Source organism: Emys orbicularis, chromosome 17 (genome assembly GCF_028017835.1).
Source record: "Emys orbicularis isolate rEmyOrb1 chromosome 17, rEmyOrb1.hap1, whole genome shotgun sequence".
NCBI lineage: Eukaryota > Metazoa > Chordata > Testudines > Emydidae > Emys > Emys orbicularis.
The window spans coordinates 25737449-25757936 of NC_088699.1; the positions used below are offsets into that span (position 1 = coordinate 25737449).

The window sequence follows — 20488 nt, forward strand, 5'->3', positions numbered from 1 at the left end:
GCCCTGCTACCAGCCTGCTTATTTGTCCCCTTCAATTGAGTGTTGAGAGCCACTATAGCTGGCACAGAACAGCAGTCATGAGTGAAAGAAGAAAACGCCCCTCTGGGGCAGCATTCAGAAAAAGAAAGAAAGCAAAGGAAGCTTTTCTATCTAAGCAGGAAGGAGCTCTCCTGAGATACATAGACACAAATGTTCACGGTGAGCCTTCCGGCCCCAGTGAGGATGTGAGTGGTGAGGAGATGCCTGATCTTCCAGTTAGTCAGAGTGCAGGTGACCCGGCAGCTACTGCAGCATCCATATCTCCATCTCAAATGGATGTAACCAGGCACATTCCTGAAGAAAAGTGTAGATCAGAGAAGAGTGTGGTGGAGACGCAAGAAACAGCTGCTGCTGAGTTTAGTTCCTTAAGTCTAGATGATCCAGGACTGTGGACCCACTTGAGCAGTAGCCTGAGGGACTTCCTTGTACTGCATGGGCCACAGCAAGTGAAAAACTTCATGTTCCCCAAAGACAATGAAAATAGAAGTTTCCATCCAACACAGGGATAGCTCAGTGGTTTGAGCATTGGCCTGCTAAACCCAGGGTTGTGAGTTAGGGATCTGGGGCAAAAAATCAGTACTTGGTCCTGCTAGTGAAGGCAGGGGGCTGGACTTGATGACCTTTCAGGGTCCCTTCCAGTTCTATGAGATAGTTATATCGCCTTATATTATAAGAAGAATCACCACCCAAAAAATGTACACACACCACGACCTTGGAAAAACAATTCAAAATGAGATCATACAGTTACTGGCAACAAAAGTCAAACAAAAAGAACAGAAGTACTTGTGGCACCTTAGAGACTAACAAATTTATTTCAGCATAAGCTTTCGTGGGCTACAGCCCACTTCATCAGATGCGTAGAATGGAACACACAGACAGAAGATATTTATACATACAGGGAACATGAAAAGGTGGAAGTACGCATACCAACTGTAAGAGGCCAATCAACTGAGATGAGCTATCAGCAGCAGAAGAAAAAAAACTTTTGAAGTGATAATCGAGATGACCCATAGGTGTGAGGAGAACTTAACATGGGGGAAAAGATTCAATTAGTGTAATGACCCAACCATTCCCAGTCTCTGTTTAAACCTAAGTTAATTGTATCTAATTTGCATATTAATTCGAGTTCAGCAGTCTCTCTTTGGAGTCTGTTTTTGAAGTTTTTTTGTTGCAAAATTGTCACCTTCAAGTCTGTCACTGAGTGGTTAGAGAGGTTGAAGTGTTCTCCCACTGGTTTTTGAATGTTATGATTCCTGATGTCAGATTTGTGTCCGTTTATTCTTTTGCGTAGAGACTGTCCGGTTTGGCCAATGTACATGGCAGAGGGGCATTGCTGGCACATGATGGCATATATCACGTTGGTAGATGTGCAGGTGAACGAGCCCCTGATGGTGTGGCTGATGTGGTTAGGACCTATGTTGTCACTTGAATAGATATGTGGACAGAGCTGGCATTGGGCTTTGTTGCAAGGATAGGTTCCTGGGTTAGTGTTTATGTTGTATGGTGTGCGGTTGCAGGTGAGTATTTGCTTCAGGTTGGGAGGCTGTCTGTAAGCGAGGTCTGGTCTGTCTCCCAAGATCTGTGAGAGTGAAGGATTATCTTTCAGGATAGCTTGTAGATCTTTGATGATGCGCTGGAGAGGTTTTAGTTGGGGGCTGAAGGTGGCGGCTAGTGGCGTTCTGTTATTTTCTTTGTTGGGCCTGTCCTGTAGTAGGTGGCTTCTGGGTACTCTTCTGGCTCTGTCAATCTGTTTTTTCACTTCAGCAGGTGGGTATTGTAGTTTTAAGAATGCTTGATGGAGATCTTGTAGGTGTTTATCTCTGTCTGAGGGATTGGAGCAAATGCGGTTGTATCTTAGAGCTTGGCTGTAGACAATGGATCGTGTGGTGTGTCCTGGATGGAAGCTGGAGGCATGTAGGTAAGTATAGCGGTCAGTGGGTTTCCGGTATAGGGTGGTGTTTATGTGACCATCGCTTATTAGCACAGTAGTGTCTAGGAAATGGACCACTTGAATTGGTGGATTGGTCTAGGCTGAGGTTGATGGTGGGATGGAAATTGTTAAAATCATGGTGGAATTCCTCGAGGGCTTCTTTTCCATGGGTCCAGATGATGAAGATATCATCAATGTAGCGCAAGTAGAGTAGGGGCGTTAGGGGACGAGAGCTAAGAAAGCGTTGTTCTAAGTCAGCCATAAAGATGTTGGCATACTGTGGGGCCATGCGGGTACCCATATCAGTGCCGCTGACTTGAAGGTATATATTGTCCCCAAATGTGAAATAGTTGTGGGTGAGGACAAAGTCACAAAGTTCAGCCACCAGGTTAGCCGTGATATTATTGGGGATACTATTCCTGATGGCTTGCAGTCCATCTTTGTGTGGAATGTTGGTGTAGAGGGATTCTACATCCATAGTGGCCAGGATGGTGTTTTCTGGAAGATCACCTTTTTTTTTCTCTGCATCAACTCATCGATGGCAAATTTTGAAGCAACATCTGGGAACATCCTCTCTGACACTGAAACAACTGAGTGCCACACGATGGGAAAGTTGAGTGGAGGCGATAAAGCCTATCAAACACCAAATTGGGAAGATAGATGATGCCATAGTTGCCATTATGGAGGATAATGCTATGACAGGAACTGTTCATGGGAGAACAGTGGCAGAGGGAAATGGAATCACCAGAAACATACACAACTTCAAATTTCTGTGTGGCTTAGTGTTGTGGCATGACATACGGTTTGAAATAAATGTTGTAAGCAAGAGACTCCAAGGTGTTGACCTAGATATATCTGGAGCAATGGAACAAGTGGACAAAGCAAAGTCATACCTACAGTCTTACCAGTCAGATGAGGGATTTCAAAATGTTCTGAAGAGTGCCCAGAAGTTGGCAGAGGAACTTCACACTGAAACTATTTTCCCACCCATTCAAGAATACAAAAGTCACCAAAGAAGAAGACATTTTGATTACGAGGCATGGGATAATCCCATAAGAGACTCCAAACAACAATTCTTTAACCAGGTGCTAGATTGTCCAATACAGTCAGTTGAAGAACGTTTCATGCAGCTCAAGGAACACAGCAGTATATTTGGGACGTTGTATGATATTCCAAAACTCTTCATTATACCTGAAGACCACCTACACCAGCAATGCAGGGCACTAGAGACAGTGTTGACACATGATGACATGCGCAATATTAATGCGAGTGATTTAGGTGATGAACTGAAAGCCCTTTCAAGATACATTTCAGGATCAACTCCAAAGGCTGTTCTGGAATATATGTGCACAAATAAGATGACCACCCTCTTTCCAAATGCTTTTGTTGCTCTGTGCATACTTCTAACACTTCCTGTAATAATTGCCAGTGGAGAACGCAGCTTCTCCAAGCTGAAGTTAATAAAAACACATCTACGCTCACAATGACACAGGAGAGGCTGGTCGGCCTTGCAACCATCACAATAGAGCATGAGCTGGCCCAGACTGTGGACCTTAAGGAAGCAGTTCAAATCTTTGCAACCAAGAAGGCATGGAAAGCACCACTCTGATTATTCAAACAGATAAAAATGCCAGTGTTTACTATGCAGACAAGAAAAGTTACATTTGCTACTCAGGCGTTTGAAAGTTAAGTGTTACTTAACATTTTTGAACAAGGCATTTTAAGTTGTTAGTTCTCTTTTATTGGGGTAGGTAGCAGAGCAGTACCATGAGAGGAGTAGAACAGGAAGAAGGCAGAATTGAGACCTTTCAAAGTTTTGGCCCAAGCGAGGGGGATGTCATTTGAGCTCCCCGCCTCAGGTGCCAAAATGTTGTGGGCCGGCCCTGGGGCTGCCACTCCAATGTGTTGATTCCAGCCCAAGCAGTCCTAGCCACTCTGTCTCAAACACCTGTGCTGACGTCCATGTGCTAAGGAGACAATGAATTCTTCCCCCGAGGGGTCACAGTGTCACCATGACTGGTACAGTGTCATACAGATAGCTCATAAAAATATTACCGAAAGTTCCCACATTCGTCACGCACCCACCAAGAGATTCCCAGTTCCCACTCGCTGGGCCTGCGCTATCAGACCTCAGAGCCCTGGGATTCCAGTTTAGAGAACTCTGGTCATGCTGGGGCTGGTGGGGGTAAGATTTATTAAGATGATTATTTTCTCTCCCTCTGAGCTCTGCACAGACGGACTGATAATAATTATGATCCCAGGTTAAAACTACAAAAAAAAAATCCTTTATAGATCTACAGCTCTAAAGGGGGAAGGAAATTAGATAGCTAGATAGATTAGATTAGATGGATGGGTGTGTATGGGGATAGATAGAATAGATAGAGCTTGTATCACACAGTGCTTCTTCTGCAGTGCCTTCCTGCCTTTTCTTTCTCACACACAGATATTTGTGTGTGTGTGGTGCAGTGTGCACAGAGAGGGCTGTGTCTGTGGTGCAGTATGCACAGAAGGCTGTGTGTGTGTGGTGCAGTGTTCACAGACGGGTGTGTGTGATGCACACAGAGGGTTTTGTGTGTTTGGTGCAGTGCACACAGAAGGCTGTGTGTGTGGTGCAGTTTGCACAGAAGGCTCTGTGTGTGTGTGTGTGTGTGTGTGTGTTGCAGTGTGCCCAGAGGGCTCTGTGTGTGTGTGTGTGTGTTGCAGTGCACACAGAGGGCTGTGTGTGTGTGTGTGTGTGTGTGTGTGTGTGTGTGTGTGTGTGTGTGTGGTGCAGTGCGCACAGAAGGCTCTGTGTGTGTGTGGTGCAGTGTACACAGAAGGCTCTGTCTGTGGTGCAGTGCGCACAGAGGGCTGTGTGTGTGTGTGGTGCAGTGCGCACAGAGGGCTGTGTATGTGGTGCAGTGTGCACAGAAGGCTCTGTGTGTGTGTGTGGTGCAGTGTGCACAGAAGGCTGTGTGTGTGTGTGTGTGTGTGTGGTGCAGTGCACACAGAAGGCTCTGTCTGTGGTGCAGTGCACACAGAAGGCTCTGTGTGTGTGTGGTGCAGTGCGCACAGATGGCTCTGTGTGTGTGTGTTTGTGTGTGTGTGTGTGTGTGGTGCAGTGCACACAGAAGGCTCTGTGTGTGTGTGGTGCAGTGTGCACAGAAGGCTCTGTCTGTGTGTGGTGCAGTGCGCACAGATGGCTCTGTGTGTGTGTGTTTGTGTGTGTGTGTTTGTGTGTGTGTGTGTGGTGCAGTGCACACAGAAAGCTCTGTCTGTGGTGCAGTGCACACAGAAGGCTCTGTGTGTGTGTGGTGCAGTGCGCATAGATGGCTCTGTGTGTGTGTGTGTGTGTGTGTGTGTGTGTGTGGTGCAGTGCACACAGAAGGCTCTGTGTGTGTGTGGTGCAGTGCGCACAGAAGGCTCTGTGTGTGTGTGGTGCAGTGCGCACAGAAGGCTGTGTGTGTGTGTGTGTGTGTATGTGTATGTGGTGCAGTGCACACAGAAGGCTCTGTGTGTGTGTGGTGCAGTGCGCACAGATGGCTCTGTGTGTGTGTGTTTGTGTGTGTGTGTGTGTGTGTGTGTGGTGCAGTGCACACAGAAAGCTCTGTCTGTGGTGCAGTGCACACAGAAGGCTCTGTGTGTGTGTGGTGCAGTGCGCACAGATGGCTCTGTGTGTGTGTGTTTGTGTGTGTGTGTGGTGCAGTGCACACAGAAGGCTCTGTCTGTGGTGCAGTGCACACAGAAGGCTCTGTGTGTGTGTGGTGCAGTGCGCACAGATGGCTCTGTGTGTGTGTGTTTGTGTGTGTGTGTGTGTGGTGCAGTGCACACAGAAGGCTCTGTGTGTGTGTGGTGCAGTGTGCACAGAAGGCTCTGTCTGTGTGTGGTGCAGTGCGCACAGATGGCTCTGTGTGTGTGTGTTTGTGTGTGTGTGTTTGTGTGTGTGTGTGTGTGGTGCAGTGCACACAGAAAGCTCTGTCTGTGGTGCAGTGCACACAGAAGGCTCTGTGTGTGTGTGGTGCAGTGCGCATAGATGGCTCTGTGTGTGTGTGTGTGTGTGTGGTGCAGTGCACACAGAAGGCTCTGTGTGTGTGTGGTGCAGTGCGCACAGAAGGCTCTGTGTGTGTGTGGTGCAGTGCGCACAGAAGGCTGTGTGTGTGTGTGTGTGTGTATGTGTATGTGGTGCAGTGCACACAGAAGGCTCTGTGTGTGTGTGGTGCAGTGCGCACAGATGGCTCTGTGTGTGTGTGTTTGTGTGTGTGTGTGTGTGTGTGTGTGTGTGGTGCAGTGCACACAGAAAGCTCTGTCTGTGGTGCAGTGCACACAGAAGGCTCTGTGTGTGTGTGGTGCAGTGCGCACAGATGGCTCTGTGTGTGTGTGTTTGTGTGTGTGTGTGGTGCAGTGCACACAGAAGGCTCTGTGTGTGTGTGGTGCAGTGCGCACAGAAGGCTTTGTGTGTGTGTGTGGTGCAGTGCGCACAGAAGGCTGTGTGTGTGTGTGTGTGTGTGTGTGGTGCAGTGCACACAGAAGGCTCTGTCTGTGGTGCAGTGCACACAGAAGGCTCTGTGTGTGTGTGGTGCAGTGCGCACAGATGGCTCTGTGTGTGTGGGGGGGGTGTGCAATGCACACAGAGCGCTGTGTGTATCTCAAAGAGGCTGTGCACTGAAGGAGCTGGGTGCTGAGGCCCCTGGCCAAGCTGGGTATTTGCAGCATCGCAGACGTTCTCTGAAGCTTTTTATCAGTCCGTTAACAAAAGTTTCCTGAGCTTGAGCCACAAGCTCTGGGTTGGCAGCAGAAGGAACCGCAGCTGTTTGTGCTGCTGACAGAGAAGGGGCTAGAAGAGACGGGGCCGGAGTCTCACACACATCATACGTTATTTCACCCGTTCCCCTGACATCAAGCAAGGAAGCTGCCCTCGCTCGTGGCTGGGCAGGCAGGGCACAACTGAGTGGCCTGAATGCACAGCACAGGGCTCGTTCCCTTTTCCGGTGTCCTGTCAGAAACGTGGGTGTGGCCATCCCAGAAGAGGTGCTCAGGGTCCTGGCTCTGTATTACTCCTCCAAGAACCGTGTGTAACGGGAGCTCACTGCCCAATGCAGCCTCAGCTGGCACCTTTGCCACTGCGCACCTCTGGGACCCTAGCAGATACTGGCGCCAGGGGACAGGGCATGTTCGCTGTGGGATTCCAAGTGCCTGCAAGAGGCACCAGTGAGCCAGGGGGTAAGGAGGGCACATTGAATTACAGACCTGTCAGCTTAACTTCATACCCAGAAAGATAATGGAGCAAATAATTAAGCAATCAATTTTCAAACACCTAGAAGATAATGAGGTGATAAGTAACAGTCAGCCTGAATTTGTCAAGACCAAATCATGTCACACCAACCTGATAGCTTTCTTTGACAGGGTAACAAGCCTTGTGGATGGGGGCAAGTGATAGATGTGGTATATCTTGACTTTAGTAACTCTTCTGATACTGTCTCTCATGACCTTCTCATAGACAAACTAGGGGAAAACAACCTAGATGGAGCTACTATAAGGTGGGTGCATAACTGGTTGGAAAATCGTTCCCAGAGAGTGCTTCACAGTCATGCTGGAAGGGCATAACGAGTGGGGTCCCGCAGGGATCAGTTCAGGGTCCAGGTCTGTTCAATATCTTCATCAGTGATTTAGATAACGGCATAGAGATACACTTATAAAGTTTGCGGACGATACCAAGCTGCGAGGGGTTGCAAGTGCTTTGGAGGAGAGGATTAAAATTCAAAATGATCTGGACAAACTGGAAAAATGGTCTGAAGTAAATAGGATGAAATTCAATAAGGACAAATGCAAAGTACTCCACTGAGGAAGGAACAATCAGTTGCACACATACAAAATGGGAAATGACTGCTTAGGAAGGAGTACTGCGGAAAGAGATCTGGGGGTCATAGTGGATCACAAGCTAAACATGAGTCAACAGTGTAACACTGTTACAAAAAAAGCAAACATCATTCTGGGATGTATTAGCAGGTGTATTGTAAGCAAGACACAAGAAGTAATTCTTCCGCTCTACTCCACGCTGATTAGGCCTCAACTGGAGTATTGTGTCCAGTTCTGGGTGCCACATTTCAGGAAAGATGTGGACAAATTGGAGAAAGTCTAGAGAAGAGCAACAAAAATGAATAAAGGTCTAGAAAATATGACCTATGAGGGAAGATTGAAAAAACTGAGTTTGTTTAGTCTGAAGAAGAGAAGACTGAGGGGGGACATGATAACAGTTTTCAAGTACATAAAAGGTTTTTACAAGGAGGAGGGGGGGGAATTGTTCTTCTTAACCTCTGAGGATAGGACAAGAAGCAATGGGCTTAAATTGCAGCAAGGGCGGTTTAGGTTGGACACTAGGAAAAGCTTCCGAACTGTCAGAGTGGTTAAGCACTGGAATAAATTGCCTAGAGAGGTTGTGGAATCTCCATTATTGGGGAATTTTAAGGAGCAGGCTGGACAAACACCTGTCAGGGATGGTCTAGAGATAATACTTAGTCCTGCCTTGAGTGCAGAGGACTGGGCTAGATGACCTCTCGAGGTCCCTTCCCGCCCTATGATTCTATGATTGCTATCACCCTGACAATAGGCAGGGCATGGAACCTGCCTGCCCTGGCATGGGGCACTGTGTTCACTACACAGGTAGCGGACCTCGTTGACTAGGCCAGATACCTTTGCTCCCTGTTCCTTGGTTGCATTGCTGGGTATGGGGAATGAACGTAACCGCACACGGGCTGAGAGCTGCAGAGCCTAATGCCTCTGAAATGTGTTTTCATTAAAACTCAGTCAGCAATCTGGGTGGAAACAGATGCCTTATATCCCTGCTATGTGGCTACACACTGCCCTCTCTCACACAGCCTCCCCCCACACGGGCAGTCACCTGGACACAGACACAACTCTGTCTTCTCAGCCCTGACCCACAGCCCTGACCCTGCAGATGTAAGACAATCAAAAACAATGCATCCAACCAGTAAGTGGCCCCCATGTGAACAGCTGAGCTGGTGTGAGTTGCGTTTGAGCACACAGGAAAGGATACAGTTTGCCAGGAGCAAAGCATAATTCCAGCTCTTCCTCCTGGCTCCCAAGTGACTGGCACAGGGAGGGGCCTCGGGAGGGCTGGGGAATGTGCTACTGGGGGGGAGGGGGGAACACACATTCTGCACCAGGGCAGCACAAGGTGTTTCACTTCTATCCCCAGCAGCTTGCATTCATCCCAGCGAGCAGCGCAATAGCTTGGATGGGTCACTCTCCCAGCTGGCACCTCAGGTTCCTTTAGCGAACAGGGAGCCTGCTCCTCCTGCCTCCCCTCTGAATGCCCCCTCCCCGGGGACCTGGATTGACCCTTCCTACCCTGTTCCTGGGACAGAGAGACAAGGGGGGGGAGGTAATAGAAGTTTGAGAACCGGGGCACACCTGACGGGACTTCAGCCCCACTCCTGCTGAAGCCCCAAGCCCCAGCAGGTGTGCCCCGCCAGGCTGAGTCCCCACAAGCCCCCTCCCTGCAGGGCAGAAGGCCCTACCCCACCACCCTGCTGCAAGGCAGAGGTCCCGAGCCCCTTCCCCAGTCTAGTAGGCGGAGAAAGGGGAGGGCTTGGGGGTCTCCAAGAGTCGCACTTTAATCGTAAACGCTCGCAAGCCGCAGTTTGGCCATGTCTGTAATAGATCATCTCCTGTTGGTGAGAGAGACACGCTTTGGAGCCACCCCGGACCCTCCTTCAGGCCTCTCTCACCAACAGAAGTTGGTCCAGTAACAGATATTCCCTCCCCCACCTTGTCTTTCTAGCATCCAGGCACCGACACGACTACGGATGTGATTGCAGAGCCATTGGACATTATCTTTGAAAACTCATGGCGATCGGGGGAGGTCCCGGATGACTGGAAAAAGGCTAATGTAGTGCCCATCTTTAAAAAAGGGAAGAAGGAGGATCCAAGGAACTACAGGCCAGTCAGCCTCACCTCAGTCCCTGGAAAAATCATGGAGCAGGTCCTCAAGGAATCAATTCTGAAGCACTGAGAGGAGAGGAAGGTGATCAGGAACTGTCAGCATGGATTCACCAAGGGCAAGTCATTCCTGACTAACCTAATTGCCTTCTATGAGGAGATAACTGGGTCTGTGGATGTGGAAAGCAGTGGACATGTTATTCCTTGACTTTAGAAAATCTTTTGATATGGTCTCCCACAGTATTCTTGCCGGCAAGTTAAAGAAGTATGGCCTGGATGAATGGACTATAAGGTGGATAAAAAGCTGGCTAGATCATCAGGCTCAGTGGGTAGTGATCAATGGCTCCATGTCTAGTTGGCCGACGGTATCAAGCGGAGTGCCCCAAGGGTCGGTCATGCGGCCGGTTTTGTTCAATATCTTCATTAATGATCTGGAGGATGGTGTGGACTGCACTCTCAGCAAGTTTGCAGATGACACTAAACTGGGAGCAGTGGTAGATATGCTGGAGGGTAGGGATAGGATACAGAGGAACCTAGACAAATTAGACCATTGAGCCAAAATAAATCTGATGAGGTTCAACAAGGACAAGTGCAGAGTCCTGTACTTAGGACAGAAGAATCCCATGCACTGCTACAGACTAGGGACCGAGTGGTTAGGCAGCAGTTCTCCGAAAAGTACCTAGGGGTTACAGTGGACGAGAAGCTGGATATGAGTCAACAGTGTGCCCTTGTTGCCAAGAAGTCTAACGGCATTTTGGGCTGTATAAGTAGGAGCATTGCCAGCAGATCGAGGGACGTGATCATTCCCCTCTATTCGGCATTGGTGAGGCCTCATCTGGAGTACTGTGTCCAGTTTTGGGCCCCACACTACAAGAAGGATGTGGAAAAATTGGAAAGAATCCAGTAGAGGCAACAAAAATGATTGGGGGCTGGAGCACATGACTTATGAGGAGAGGCTGAGGGAACTGGGATTATTTAGTCTGCAGAAGAGAAGAATGAGGAGGGATTTGATAGCTGCTTTCAACTACCTGAAAGGGGGTTCCAAAGAGGATGAGCTCGGCTGTTCTCAGTGGTACAAGATGACAGAACAAGGAGTAATGGTCTCAAGTTGCAGTGGGGGAGGTTTAGGTTGGATATTAGGAGAAACTTTTTCACTAGGAGGGTGGTGAAGCACTGAACTGGGTTACCTAGGGAAGTGGTGGAATCTCCTTCCTTAGAGGTTTTTAAAGTCAGGCTTGACAAAGCCCTGGCTGGGATGATTTAGTTGGGAATTGGTCATGCTTTGAGCAGGGGGTTGGACTAGATGACCTCCTGAGGTCTCCTCCAACCCTAATCTTCTATGAGTCTATGTTTCTATGATTTGTAAACCAGATGCATTAAGAACCACAGGTCTTTGGATGGGGGTAGACCACCATGGGGATGGGTGTGTCACAGACAATTTGGAGGGAGGTGGAGGAGTAGGGGGTGGAAGAGGTTTAATTAGGGTACATTTTCCCTTAGTCCAAAAAGGGGCAGCACAACATGTCCAATTCAAAGGGGGTGTCATGCCTGAAGAATTTAGGGGAATCCAGAGGGGAGTGAGATTTCCATCCGATGTCCACATTCCCCAGAGAGCCGAATCATTTCTCCAGAGGAATAACGAGGGGGAAAAGGTACACACTCCTGCATAAACAATTGCTGGCTAATTTGTACAAAGTGATTTAAGTGATCATTTATTCCCTCCATTTTAAAAGTCCACTTTGCTGAACTATTGTGAGTATACTTGGAGGCTTGTAAGGAGCTGTTATTAAACCACTGAACAAAACGATTGGTTGGACCGCATTCATTTTGCAAGTATACTTGGCATCAGTCACTGAGGGTATCAGGGTCAGTAGATGGTGGGCTAGGGGAAGGAGAAGGGAGAGTGGATTGACATGGGGTATCCGTGGATGCCCTATGTGCCCTGGTGTGTGGTAGCACAACGGGTGTAGGTTTAAAATTACTGACCACTTTGGGTGCTTCGGGTAAGGCTGTACACCCTGATCCCACCTCTCCAAATTTACATTGGCGAGCATAAGGAATAAACCCCCAATAGTATGCAGTACCACAATTTGTTAAAGCACAATTTCCTCCCTGCCACCAAGAATTGTTCGCCTTTGATACCAGGGCCACTGTTGGACTTGTTCTGGAGTGTAGTACTTCGATTCCTGTTGTATTCCAATGTTCTCCAGATTAGGGGCTGGATAACGAGGCCGATTAAATCCGACCCATGCAGCCGTGAGAAGTATCCACAGGAGTGGCCACAGTCCTGAAAAAACAGAATCACTTCATTCCTTTTGGCATTTGGTTAAGGCATTATGGCGCTTCACCTGAGAGACATGAGCCCACCAGTGCTGATACTCATGGGATAAGCACACCAGAGATGGATGAATCATGTCAGCTACCAGATGAGGACCCTCCCACCAAGGTACTGGAAAGGTGTGGGGGCTGTGAGCACGATACATTACCAGCATCCCTGTTTGTATCTGATCCAAGGGATTGTGTGGGGGATCGTACCAGGCTTTGGTTTTGGCCTTAGCCTTGCCCTCTGATTGGGCAGCCTCCCTGTGTAGTATTCGGATTCGCTCCTGAAGTTGGAGGATCCAGTCCTCCATGTTTGTCTGCACGACCTGTTCCATCGGTGGGGGTGTGAGCAGGATTTCCCACCAAGGCATTGCTCTGCCTGTTAGCAGTTCGTGAGGACTGAAGCCTGTGGCCCTGGCAGGCCGGGCTCAGATACGCATTAAAATGAAAGGCAAGAGCTTGGCCCAATTGGTGCCTCCCAGACTGGCACCCTTCCGACGCTCCTCCTTGATGGTGCGATTCATGCACTCCACTTGCCCAGCGGCTTGAGGGTGGTAGGGGATGTGGAGTTGCCGCTCCACCCCCCAGCAGTTCACTGAGATGCTGCAATAGAGAACTGTGAAATGCTGGCCCTCGATCTGAATCCATGAGTTGGGGAACCCCCCAGCGAACAAAGTCCTGGGTAACAAGCAGTGAGGCAGTGGTTTTGGCGGTTTGGAGTAGGGAAGGCTTCCACCCACTTACTGAATGCCTCCACAATTACCAGCATGAACCAACTCCCAGCTTTAGTACGGGGTAGGGGGCCCACATGGTCCATCTGTATTCTTTCCCAGGGACCAGTCAAGGGTCACTCCATGAGCTGGGGCTGGCTGGTGTCGGGCACACTCCAGACATGCAGCTAGCCAAGCTTTAACATCCCCTTTCCAGGAAGGCCACCAACCCGGGCGGCTTACCGTATCCATCATTTCTTCCTCCCTTGGGTGTCCACCCAACTTAGAGCCATGTACCCACCGCAGCAGGGTGTCCCTCCACCGAAGTGGTATGGAGGGGACTCCAGGAGTGGACCACAGAGGGTGGGATACAGATGCAGTTACCCTTAAAATGTGACAGGCCCAATTCTCACTGCCTTGCTGCATGGGTCCTCATTTACACTTACGCAAAGTGGGGGCAGCCAAATTCCCAATCATTAACTCCCATGAGAGGAAGCAATTGCGCTCGGCACGTGTGTAAACACCACTTGATTTCCATATGTGCAGCATTGAAAAGGTTGGGCAAGCCTGGTGGTCCCAGGGGGATTGCGTTGAGTTCAAGCCCACACCAATACTAACCATGTAGGCCAGATGTTTCAAAAGTACCCGCGGAGTTGGGGATTCATCTCAATGTGAGCATCTGAAATGTGGGCCTTAGTCTTGTGTTTCAGTATTCAAGACTTAAATCCCAATGGCCCAACCCTAACACCAGCTGTACCCAAGCATTTTATCTGGTGAAAGATTGTTACAATTAGATACAATAATCATTAGTCAATTGGATTAATTACAACCTCTATTCTTTACATGAATGCTCAAGAGTTAATGAAGTGGAAAGTCTGAGAAGTGATACTAACGAGTTCTTACTGAGCCGAACAGACAGAAACATCAGACACAAGTCACAATTTCAAATCAAGGTGCATTTTTATTAGGAAAAAGCTTGAGCAGTGAAAACATGACAGTTCCAGTGCTGGTCAGTTAAAATGGAATTTGCTGATCAAAGTTATAGAGGGGTTGGGAAAAGGACTGGAAACAGAATCTTGCTGCAGTTTTAACCATGAAAAGAAGTTAGCACAGAAATGTGGGCCACCAGGGATACGGCTAGGTTCTGATACTGCCCAGAGTGTGCTAATGTTTGTCGGAGAGCCCTCATGTTCGCCTAAGAGCCTGTTTATTGCTACCTAGTAGGATTGTGGGTTTCTATTACCGGCTGTGTTGCTGAGCGAATTGTGATTCTCCATTCCCTGAAGGGAGCTTCACTCTGTCTCTTCACATTCTCAGCAGTCCCACGCCCTTGTCTACTGCTCCTCACCTGTCTGGTGACCCTGTCAGCCTCCGTTCTCAGCCTGGACACACACAACCTGCACATCTTCAAGAGATCCATCGCTAATATCACAAAGACAGCTCCAAAGGCATTTGAAGCTGGTAGGTAGCTCCCAAGAGGTAGCTCCCGTTTCCCTGCACGATTCCCCAGATGCTTTCTCTTTAACTGTTGGTTTGCGTTTTCCCAGGTCAAATCCGGCTGGTGAATGGCCCCACCCACTGTGCTGGGCGGGTGGAAATTCTGTACAACAATGTCTGGGGCACTGTGTGTGATGACAGCTGGGACTTAAATGATGCATCAGTAGTGTGTCAGCAGCTGGGCTGTGGGGCCGTGGTATCGGCACCAGGCATAGCTCACTTTGGACAAGGATCTGGTCCCATCCTACTGGACGATGTTAATTGCAGAGGAGGAGAATCTGCCCTCACAGAGTGCACCTTAAAGCCTTGGGGAGACCACAACTGTAACCATGCAGAAGATGCCAGTGTGGTGTGTTCAGGTAATGCTGATGACTGCCGTAACCTACCCTCGCCAGAGGGGCGGAGGGTGACGGGAGGCTATTTCCATACCCTACCCTCGCCTGGGGGCAGGAGGCTATTGCTGTTCCTGACCTTCTCCCGGGGGATGGGGGTGGGAGGCTATTGCCAAATTTGCTGTACCCTACCCTTGCCGGGGGAGTAGAGGGGGCAGGAGGCTAGTTCTGTACCCTACACTTGCCCAGAGATGGGGATGGGAGGCTATTGCTGTACCCAACCCCTCACCCTCGCTTGGAGAGGCCTTCCCCAATGCCAGTGAGCTGCAGCGACTGGTGCAGCCTGTGGCCTAGCCCCACACTCCTGTGGGCTCCAGGGGGAGCTCTGGGGTGCACCAGGGGACAGACCCTCTCCTTTGTCACACTGGGGTAACCCCACTGACTCAGGGGTGCTACCCTGTTTACTTGGGTATTGGGGGAGCAGACCGGCCCATGTCAGAATCGCTCTGCTGTCCTGCTACCAGCATGGCCCAGGCCGCCAATCTGGCTGGGATCAGGCGTGCTGGAACTAGGGGTGCTTGGGGGTGCTGCCCCACCCCCTGGCTTGAAGTGGTTTCCATCATATACAGGGTTTACAGTTGGTTCAATGGCTCTCAGTACCCCCACTATAAACATTGTTCCAATGCCACTGGCCTGGGATCCCACCGGCTTGGGCGCCTCCTGCTAGGCTCCCGATGGGGAGAGCGGCAGAGCTGAGGGAGGCCGAGGCCTAGTCCTCACTGGGACCAGGCCATGTCTCTAGGTAGGGTCGCCATGGTTACAGCTCTCTAGGACCAGGGCCGGCTCTAACTTTTTTGCCGCCCCAAGCAAAAAAAAACAAAAAAAACGCCCCGCCGTAACAAACCCCCCCCTCACAGCGCCGCCCCGCCGAACCAAAAACAACCCACCCCCCGAGTGCCACCCCGCCGAACCAAAACAAACAAACAAACAAAAAACCCGAGCGCCGGCCCGCCACCCCAAGATTGGCCGCCCCTTACAAGGTTCCGCCACAAGCACGTGCTTGGTCGGCTGGTGCCTGGAGCTGGCCCTGTCTAGAACATCCGCCCTCCCCCCCCCAATAGAGATGTGGCTAGAGTGACAAGTCGTGGATCTAGCAGTGGGTACGGGGAGCAGGAGGAACTCAAAGGGGTGGATGAGGGGGTCCAGGAGAGAGCCAGACCAAGGGAAGGGGGAAATTCATGCAGGGGAGCCCGAGAGAGGAAGGGGGTAGGGGGAGACACATTGAGAAGCAGAGATGGGGCCATGCAGGTAACTCCAGAGGGAAACGATGGGTTTGACAGGATGAGATTATGAATTTGGGGAGGAGGCACAAGGGAGACAGTGGGGAAATTTCTGTATTCACTGCATATGCAAATTAGGGCATTGCGTCATTTGCATAAAATCGCCAGCTTTCTGGACCCATGGTATTAGCCGGTCCTCCAGCCATGCAACAGCTCAGATGAGCTCCCCTGCCTCTCGATCAGACTGCGTCACCCCCTCCGGATCCCCATCATGGTTTCACTCCTTATTCCCTCTTGGCCCATGGCTCTGATCTCATCGCTCACTCCCTGGTTGCCGCCCTTCCCCTTTGCCAACAATGTCAGCTCCACACACACACCCTCACCCCTTCCCAGCTCAAAGCCCTTCCCCACACTGAGCATTGTGCATGGGGCACCTTCCCCATCTGGCTTGCTATGCCCCCAGCCTCCCATCAGTCAAGTGTCTGTTAGACTCAGGCTGGGAGTCTCAAAAGCGCCTAAGGGAGTTGGCTACCCAAATCCCATTCATGTGCCTCACTCCCTTAAGCAGCTCTGAAAATCCCAGGCCAGGTTTACATTAGGAGTGTGGTACTGGTGTAGCTGTATCAGTACTGTACTGACAAAGCCCTGCTAGTCTGGTCGCAGCTTCTATCAGTAAAGCTGGCCTTTGCTTTCCCTACACATCCGGAGTGAAACACGCCAGCCCAGTCAAAGTGCAGTTCTGCTGGTAAAGCAGTGTCTTCACTAGGGGCTTTGCCAGCACAGCTTTGTCAGTCCAAGATCATATCCCCTCTCACCCCTGCCTGAGCTGGCTCTGCTGGCAGAAGTCTGGGGTGTAGACCTGGCCTTGGCCTCACTTCTTCCATGGCACCCACAAGAAGTGACCTCACATTCACTCAGACACTATTACATACACACACACACAAAAATATCACTCAAAGTTACACCTTCCTCTGGGCTTCCCAGGGCATCCTGTCTCCTCCATTTCTCTCATTTTGATTGAAAGCTCTTTGGGGCAGGGAATGTCTTCATGTTGAGTCTTGCCCCGTGGGGAGCTCTCTCTCTATCTGTCTGTCCATATACTAGCCCACCATCAGAGGGATCAGGGAGATCAGAAGAGTACTTGAAGCTTGACTGAAAATTGGCCAGAATTGGCAGCCGGTGTAGGCCCGATCTGGTATTCCGTAGGGTGGCTGGTAGCTCATTCTCTTTGAAGGAGAGGGAGATGATTGAAGCTACCCTGGCCATCAGGTGGCCTGTACCAGCCTTCCCCAACTATGAAGTGCAAGAGGTCTGTTTGCAAGGGGTGGACTGGCATTCCTCAGTCCTTCCAAGGCTTGTTCACCCTGCAGTACTGCAGATAGGCTGTTTGCCATCCAGGGCCTCCTGGAAGTTCTCTGGCATCAGGAGCTTACCCTTTGGCCTCTATTAGTTTGACTAAATTGGTTGGTGTACCCATGGTTGGATCCCTTTGATCTTTGTGGCGGGAAGGCGTTGGCCTGTCCAGGAGAACTATGTGATTCTGACACTGCTGAGGTCTAAACCCAGGACGAAAATGAGGACTAGTGATTGTGCAGACCTTAAATGTGGCCAGTGACAAGCTGGGAGAAGTCCATGGCTACCATGATGGCTGAGGCCTGAGCTGGCAGGCCGAGTGTATAGTCTCCACTGGGGGTGAAGTTTCCCAGGACAGTAAATCTTTGGGGCTCCCTCCCCAAGTCTGGCAGAAGCTCTGCCTGGTCCTTTGGGGATTGCCCAACCTCGTGTCCTGTTTCTACTGGCATTTCCATGTTTATTCAATCCCTGGACTCACAGATCAGATGCGCACATTCATATGCCTTCACTGTACGAATGAGGCCTAGTTTACATTACATGTCAGTTGGGGATAATATGGCCCTGCCACCTTCCTTACCCTGCTGGGACTGAGGATCTGAACTAGGGACTACTGGTAGTTAGGACTGGCATTGGGTTTCCTACATCATCTGCTCAGATGTGGATGATGCATCCCAGATCAGGATCTCATCCATGACCAGGTCAGATCAGACCATAATCAGCAGTGCTTAATTTGTTATATAAGAGGTGATGGGGTGCAACTGATGCAGCATGCCCATAGGTACCAGGGCTCTGAACTGCCAAGTCTAGTGGTGCCGGGGCTCAACGCTGGCGAGCTCTGGCACAAATTAATCAGGGAAACATGGAGGGAACAGACCAAGTGACTTGCTGATACCAAAGGGCTATGGTGAGTGTGGTTACTTTACTCAGGCCTCCGGCAAGTGATACCCCGGGACTAGAGAGGGATCCAACAGCATTTCATCTCCAGGGAATATTCAGGCAGACACACACCCATTGACTCTGCATTTTCCCAGTAAGGAACACAAAGCCGGGCATCAATCTGTGCCACTGACCCAGCGTGCAGCGAGCCTGTTCCCATTGCTCTGCAGACCTGACACTACATGCCAGCAAGGATGTCAGTAGGAAGCTGCTCCAGCATTTTTCTCTGCAGCGATAACTCCTGGGCAGACTCCTCATGACAGAAATAAAACTGACCCCCCGCCCCACCCGCACTGATCCTGGATGACCTGAACATGGAGCGTGGGGAATGGGCATGGGACAGCAGGGTGGGTGGAGAATGGCCTTGTATCATGGCTATTAAGAGGGGGGAACTTTAATGTTACAGGCCCTGGGGGGCATGAATCCCTGGTGAATCCCCTCTGGGGCAAAAGCTGCCAGCTGTGCGGGTTCGGGTGAGAATGGCCTGGAACAGCCTGGCTTGGCCCACTCCAAACACTTTGAATGCATATGGCCCCCTCAGTCTGGATTCTCTCCTGAGATGACACGAGACCCAAACATCATTTTAACCCTTTCCAGACCTTTGTTTGCCCGTGCAAGCATGCAGCATCGCAGCATTGCCCTGAATGTAGCTACAGCAGGATGATTGGAAGCTTTAGTGCCTAGTTTCATGGGTTCTGGTTAAATCAGCCTCTCTCTCCTGCCTTCAGCCAAGCCCAAGGACTGCAGTGAGATCCCCTCAGGCAGCCCCAGCGGCATCTACCTCATCCAGCCCACAGGACTGCACCAGCTCGTGGTGTACTGCAACATGAACGAAACAGCCGGGGGCTGGACGGTCCTCCAGCGGAACCGGCACGACACACAGATCACCTGGGCTGAGTCCTGGAGCACCTACAAGTACGGCTTTGGCAACGTGCACAATGACTACTGGCTGGGGACGGAGTACATCTATCGGATCGCCAAGCAGAAGGTCTACCAGGTCAGGTTTGTCATCCACGATTCATCCGGCACCATGAAATACGCAGACTACAACCTCTTCGGTCTGGAAGACGAGTCCAAAGGCTACAGGCTGAGGCTGGGCTCTTACACTGGGACTGCAGGGGATGCCATGACTTCAAACAATCCTAGCACCATGCATGACAACATGAAGTTCTCCACAAAAGACCTGGATCAGGACACTAACAGTGGGAACTGTGCGTCTAGCTCTGGTGGGGGCTGGTGGTACTCGGCTTGTTATTCTGTTCTACTGAACGTCAAAGGGAGCGTCACTTGGGGTGGTTTCTGTAGTGGGAACTGCCAAGCCTCTGCCATCCTCATCAAACCAGCATCCTACTGTTAGTCACCCCTTCCCCACCCTCCTGTCTGCAGTGAGACCAACCCCTGCTCCACGAAGGGATGGAAAAGGGTCAAAGTGTGTCATGGCCAAACCTCCCACCTTGCTGGGGGAAGTATCAGGGTTACCTAGGAAACGGGGCCACTTTCCTTCTCCTCTCCCTCCCTGCAGATTTTCTGAGCTTTTCTCCACTGGGCCTTTCTCCGCTGGGCTTTGGGTTGATTCATTTTAATTATATTAAAAATCAGAACAATGATTTAAAATAACTGTAGCTTCCAAATATAGCAGTTTCGGGGAGAGAATGTGCATGGCCTTGTAGTGACTTTTCCTCGTACGCAGGTGAGAAGGACACAAACCCAGACGGGTTTCCACAAACTTCTTTTTCTCCTTCCTTGTGGGCATTAAAGCTTTAGAATAAAATTGCATTGCTAGCAATGTCGTCTGCTTCATACCCCCATGCAGCATCTCGGATGTGCTCACACTGTCTAACATACGTGACAATGGAACAGCCATTCTGCGCTCTTCAGGTTCTCATCCCATGCTCCTCACCATTGAAAAGGAAATGGTGAAATGTTCTAATCAGGGCATTTAATTGTCATTGCTCCATGTCTGGCTGAGTTGTGGCACAGCACAGGAAATGTGGCTGGACTCTGGAGTGTCATACTGGGGAAATTCATTCCTTACTCAGCGCTGCATTACTCCAGGTTTGCATGGGTGTAGTGCCACTGGCTTCAGTGGAGTTACTCCTGGTTTACACTGGTGTAAGGGAAAGGAGAATGAGGCCTCTTGGCTTCACTGGT

General features: G+C 50.2%; 1 protein-coding gene across 1 annotated transcript; it reads left to right on the forward strand.

The window, feature by feature from the left end:
- Positions 1–1382: 1382 nt before the first annotated feature.
- Positions 1383–19694, forward strand: LOC135891057 (fibrinogen-like protein 1-like protein). Its single transcript, XM_065418545.1, has 4 exons — positions 1383–1444; positions 14321–14400; positions 14487–14795; positions 19066–19694. The coding sequence occupies exons 1-4, from the start codon at positions 1383–1385 to the stop codon at positions 19692–19694; spliced, it is 1080 nt and encodes a 359-aa protein (XP_065274617.1).
- The last annotated feature ends 794 nt before the right edge of the window (positions 19695–20488 follow it).

Excerpts from the sequence above, each read along its gene's own strand:
- LOC135891057 (XM_065418545.1), top strand. The coding sequence starts at position 1,383 with ATGGCATATATCACGTTGGTAGATGTGCAGGTGAACGAGCCCCTGATG. Across the intron at positions 1,445-14,320 it reads CTGATGGTGTGGCTGATGTG|CCTGGACACACACAACCTGC; the intron begins GTTAGGACCTAT and ends CTCCGTTCTCAG. Across the intron at positions 14,796-19,065 it reads TGCCAGTGTGGTGTGTTCAG|CCAAGCCCAAGGACTGCAGT; the intron begins GTAATGCTGATG and ends TCCTGCCTTCAG.